The following is a 6,370-nucleotide window of genomic DNA, read 5'->3' on the forward strand; positions in this document are numbered from 1 at the left end:
TGGTCTTGGGTCGTTTTAAAATCTCATCCAACCAATGAAATGGCCGCTTAGCATCTTAAGACCGTACTTAAGATGAGCTTGAATATAAGAACGGACTATGAATACCGGCCTACGTCTATTGCATTAAAATATGCGCTCAGTTGCAATCGTGATTGGCTCTTACTTTAAAAACCAACAAATCAACGTCGAGTGTTGACCAGACAATAACTGAGCACTTTTTCTGCCGAACGCGACTAATGTTTTATGATATTATCCTCCTTTCTCTCATTATAATTTTGTTTTTTTTCGCTAGTAGGGAGATGACGTGATGAAGTGACATGATTCCCTCGATGTTATAAATGCCACATGAAATTACATCAATTTTACTTAATTTTTATTTTGGAGAAAATAGTGACACCGTGAAGCAGTTGACAAAATAATATTCAAAATTTATTTTATTATATTAATACACATATCCTTCAAAAATCTATTTTTAATAATATTTTATCATAATTGGAATTAAAATCATCGTCACTTCGTCACAAATTTAAAAATTGTATTACCCCACATACATTTTTTTTATAGTCAATCAACGTTATTCGATAAGACATATTTTTACATCATGTCTATAATCGAAAGTATTACGATAATTGTCGATACAAATTTTTATCAGTCGTGCAAGCTACAAACGTTGATATCGAACCGACAATTTCAAGTATACATGTTCAGAATTGCGAATTCGAAGAACCGGAAAACGATTTCTTATTAAATTAATCAATTTGTATCAAAATCAGATTTCTTAAAAATCGATAGTCTAGATCGATTTGGACGATCGATTCGGAATCGAATATTTCCATCGACAAGTAAAGCTGCTCGGCATGCCAGATTCGGGACGCGCATCACGCCAAATCGTGATAGAGGGGATACACACACAATTAAAAACCGCGTATATGTCTCACATGAACACGTTTTTCTACTGTTGGGTTATTCTCTCTACCACAGTTTGGCGTGATATGCGTCCCGAATCTGGTATGCTCGGTCGTGTGGATCAAATAAATGTTACAGTATTTCTTCGTACGCTCACATAGCGTGATCAGTGATAGTTTATACGTTTATTACGATTATCTTGTGAAATTTCGTGCCTTGTTTTATCACGACGGTTTATCATTATTATTACGATGGCTACAATAGAATCTTTGCCGTACGAAATTCTTATTATGATTTTGGAGAAAATCAGCATCAAGGACATTGATAACTTTAGTTCTACGTGCAAGAAATTTAGACAAACATCATGGGGCGATAAACTTTGGATGAAAAAGCTCTATCAGAAGTATTACTTTTTTGTTTGTTTTTCGCAAATTCTTTTACAGAACGTTTTATCAAAACTCTAACAAAATATGAAATTATAGAGAGTTAATAATATAAATTTTTTTTAAGATCGGGGATATAAAAAGTTACATGATCGCCCGAATTGAAATAAAAGTGCAAAATTTATAACTTTATATTTCCAATATTTTAGCCAAGTTCTTGAAAAAGCATTCCGTTTAAAAACCTTATATCCAAAATGAAAACTTCTAACCATAATAAAATTTTGTACTTTTTGCAAAATTTTCCCTATGAAAATCTATGCATTTCGATATTTACCCCTTATACAATGACGTTGTTTGATATAATTTTCAAAAAATATGTAACATAACTTCTTTTTAAATTGTAGGTGGCCTCGTACAAGAAGAATTTGTGATAGAATAACGGGTGAAAATCTTAAAATAGATTATGAAACAGTCGTAAAATGTGTAAAAGGATTGTACAATTTAATATCCGAAATACCCAAAGATAATTTAAGCGAAACGGACAAAAAAAAATCGATGTTAAAATTTCTGGACAAAACCAAGAATGATATAATTTATAACATCATTGAAGATATGCTTGACGAAATAATGTGGCAACATCCACGGTATACAACTTAATATACTAAACTGATATTTACATGTGATACAATATTATGAATTAATATATCTAAATAATTGATGTATTAAATAATTAATATGTTAATTTGTCAGGAGAATTGGTTCCGATTTGACTCAGAAATATTACAGCTACTATATTTTTCAACAACTGAAGTATTATCATCTGAAGCACAGTATACTAAAATTTAGAAGTAGACACAGATATCATCAACTTTTGGAGGAAATGATTACTCTTCTGGTGCAATGGTTCAATATTGACACAGATAGTTCCTATCTATCTTACTCACACATAAAAACGATATTGAATGATCGTGCAGAAATGGTGTTGCAAAATCTTAGACAAAAGTATCCCTTGCATCCTATATTTGCGATGTCTGATGATTACTTCAATTCTTGGAGAAATCAGTATATGTTTTATACATATTGGGATTACGAAGAAGTAGAGCAGATTTTGATTACACTCGAAAAAAGTTTATTTAATCAATCGGCTTGGCATAGAGGACAATTAGATCTATTATGGTTAACACATGAGGATAATGAATCTTTTGTAAGTTATTATGTTATTATAATAAATTATTATGTTTCATTATTCTATGAACTGATAGCAATACTCATTGTTTTCATTGTTATTTATGGTATAGGTTTCAAGAAAACAAAAAATATACTTTCTAGCGATATATCATGCTATATTGCGAAGAGTTGGAATACACTCCGTTGTAAATTTCGAAGGCTTTAAACTTCGAATTTATCTGAAATCAAGGTAAGCATAATTTTAATTTGAGAGAGAGAGAAAGAGAGAAAGAGAGAGAAAGAGAGGAGAGAGAGAGAGAGAGAGAGCAAAAGAGAGAGCTATTCGATCTTTCTGATTTTTATTCTTATCACATACGCGTGCATATTTTTTATTTTTAGCATATCACAATTTACAATAAGTTACATAATTAATGTCCATAAGTAAAACTCGCGCGCAGCGCGCGTCTTTGTTGTTCTAGTGATATTTACAAAATATAATATCTTTAAGCATAATATGCGTGCTTCTTTTTCATATTTATCATTGGTTACGCGTATGTGTGTTTGTATGTTGCATGTATGTACATATAGTTTCTTTATATTTTCAGTCTAGAATATATTTATGCGTTTCACGACGATAATGATTTATTCAAATGTGACTTTACTATCATAAGAAGTGACGATGCCATAAGAGACTATAGAAGATATTTCGTTAATGATATAGATGTTTTGTGTATTAATGCACCCTTTCAGGTCTTACAAGTAAATAGTTTTGAAATTATTAATAACACAAAAATATGTTTTGGACAAAAATTGCTTCTATGAATGGTGGATATCTGACCACGTGATCAGTTATATAGCTTAACATTATTTTCAAGATCATTTCAAAGTCAATCCAATTTTTTAAAATGATATAGTATGAGAGACCAAAGCGCGAATACGCAGTGGCAGCGCAAATCCTGTTAACTTGCCATTTTAGAAACAACACAAAGAAAAACTACAGACTCTCTTGATCACTCTTTATTACAAATATTCAAATTGATGATCATTTCAAATATTTTACAAGTCTTTCACGAAGATTGGATCTTACCCTTGACAACATTTATTTTCAATAAATAGCAGAATATACTGAAACGACGAAAAGTTTGTACACATGAAGAAAGGGAGTGTGAATGTCAATATTTATAAGTTAAAGCACAAGTAATACGATGCAAACTCGCGCTAATTTAAAATTTAGGGGCTCGCGCTGCCACAGTGTATTCGCGCTTTGATCTCTTCTTAACTTTATGATATTAATTAAATGGTACATTATTTAGAGTTGTTGAAATTGTTTAAAAAAATGTTTGATGATGCTAACAACTAAAGTATACCACTCTGTATATGACTTCTATTAATTTAAGCAGTAGTTAATATAACCATCAATCAATTATACATCATTATAATCTTTGTAGAAAAACATATTAAACTAATATAAATTATTGTTTATGAACAATAAGAAAAAATAACAAACATTTTTTCACATTTTCTTATCGATAATTAGAATATTATAAGTCTATTTCTTAAGATAATAAATACATGTAATTTTTATTGGACTTTTTAAGATAAAATATCTGTTTTTTTCAGGTAGAATCGACATTACTTAATCTTTGGTCATCTGAGTCAAAAAAAGATTTGCAGGATACATGGAAAACAGATCAGGATGTCACTTACCCAGACATATTAAATATAAAAGTAATTTACTTATATTAAGGCCGGTATTCATAGTCCATTTTTATATTCAAGTCTTAAGTGTGGTCTTGGGTTGTTTTAAGATCTCATTCAACCAATGAAATGGCCGCTTAGCATTTTAAGATCGTACTTAAGACGATCTTAAATATAAGAACGGACTATGAATATCGGCCTATGTCTATTGCACTAAAATATAAGAATGAACACTAATTACATAATTATCTGAAATTTAAATCGATACAAAAATCAATTTAAAAGTCATTTAAAAAAAAGGCGTTAGTTAAATTCTAATGTTACATCCTTCTTTCAGTGGGAATCTAAACTATCTATGATTATAGAAAAAAGCAAACCAGATAGAAGATCGGCAGAACTAAAATTTGTAATTGGAACGATCGTATCACATAAATGTACTGACGGTACTAATAGAATTCGTCATGGGGTTATAGTTGGTTGGCACTGTTATTTCAATAGCTTACCTTTCACAATATTTAATACACCTGATATCAAATTTTGCATATATAAGAACTGTACAGATTCTACGTGTTTGATGCATAAACCATACTACATAATTTTCTGTGACAAAGACAAATACTGTTATGTACAACAAGGTATATTATCATTTGTAAAGGCTATAATATCGCATATAAAGAATCTCTAGTCAATCTCTCTCATTTGTAGCATAGTAAAATATTACATTTTCTCTTTATTTCAGAGAACGTATCGATATTTTCTTCACCATTTCTACCATTAATCGATCATGACGAGATAGGACGATATTTTTCTAAAATATTTTTCTGCGAACGTTTTTATTATGTACCGAATGATATGCTAGCAAGATATTATCCATGTGACGTCGCTATAATTAACGAAATGATGCATAATAAATAGTTTATGTTACAATAGAAGGTTTAGGATATATATGCGAATACTTCAAACATTTTTATGCAAAAATTACAAATATTATAATATGATAAAAATATTCTGTATAGAAATATTTATATTGCTTTTATATACAAATACTTATTTGATTTTTCTTATTTTCTTTTATTTGGATGTGTGTATTAAGATAGATAAAGCTTAATTTAATTTTTGTGTTTATTATATAAAATAAGGTCACACTTCTCATTTTCTTTTAATAACATTGAATCGTAAATAGGAAACTTTATAAATATTGTTCAATGTCAAATTTTATAAGACAAGTACAGAAATGTGCAAAGTGTTGCTGAATTGGAGAGTCTTGCGTTTAATCGAAAAATAAAGAAAAGGAAGTTGTATAAAAACTCAAATATTTACACAAACATATATTTGTTATGAAGCGTTCATAAATGTTTTATGAAATTACCCTTCTTTTTCTCATTATAATTTAATTTTTTTTCACTAATAGGAAGATGACGTGATGAAGTGACATGATTCCCTCGATGTCAAAAATGCCACATGAAATTACATCAATTTTACTTAATTTTTATTTTGGAGAAGATAGTGATACCGTGAAGCAGTTGACAAAATAATATTCAGAATTTATTTTATTAAATAGAAATATTTATATTGCTTTTATATACAAATACTTATTTGATTTTTCTTATTTTCTTTTATTTGGATGTGTGTATTAAGATAGATAAAGCTTAATTTAATTTTTGTGTTTATTATATAAAATAAGGTCACACTTCTTCTTTTAATAACATTGAATCGTAAATAGTAAATTTTATAAATATTGTTTAATGTCAGATTTTATAAGACAAGTACAGAAATGTGCAAAGTATTGCTGAATTGGAGAGTCTTGCGTTTAATCGAAAAATAAATAAAAGAAAGTTGTATAAAGATTCAAATATTTACACAAGAAACATATATTTGTTATAAAACGTTCATTAATGTTTTATGATATTACCCTCCTTTTTCTCATTATAATTTAATTTTTTTTTCACTGATAGGATGATGATGTGATGAAGTGACATGATTCCCTCGATGTTAAAAATGCCACATGAAACTACATCAATTTTACTTAATTTTTATTTTGGAGAAAATAGTGATACCGTGAAGCAGTTGACAAAATAATATTCAGAATTTATTTTATTAAATTACATTTTTATTAAATTAATACACATTTTCTTCGAAAATCTATGTTTAATAATATTTTATCATAATTAGAATTAAAATCATCGTCATTTCGCCACAATTTAAAAAATTTTATC

The 6,370-nt window shown here is 28.7% G+C and overlaps 1 protein-coding gene across 1 annotated transcript; it reads left to right on the top strand.

Annotated features, from left to right (window-relative positions):
- The first annotated feature begins 895 nt into the window (after window positions 1–895).
- LOC115242922 lies at window positions 896–5,471 on the top strand. The gene is made up of 8 exons (XM_029819542.1): window positions 896–1,309; window positions 1,694–1,933; window positions 2,040–2,493; window positions 2,588–2,706; window positions 3,062–3,215; window positions 4,077–4,184; window positions 4,492–4,789; window positions 4,894–5,471. The coding sequence occupies exons 1-8, from the start codon at window positions 1,158–1,160 to the stop codon at window positions 5,067–5,069; spliced, it is 1,701 nt and encodes a 566-aa protein (XP_029675402.1). The 5' UTR covers window positions 896–1,157; the 3' UTR covers window positions 5,070–5,471.
- Window positions 5,472–6,370: the final 899 nt, after the last annotated feature.

Source organism: Formica exsecta, unplaced genomic scaffold (genome assembly GCF_003651465.1).
Source record: "Formica exsecta isolate Colony F162 unplaced genomic scaffold, ASM365146v1 scaffold66, whole genome shotgun sequence".
Classification (NCBI taxonomy): domain Eukaryota; kingdom Metazoa; phylum Arthropoda; class Insecta; order Hymenoptera; family Formicidae; genus Formica; species Formica exsecta.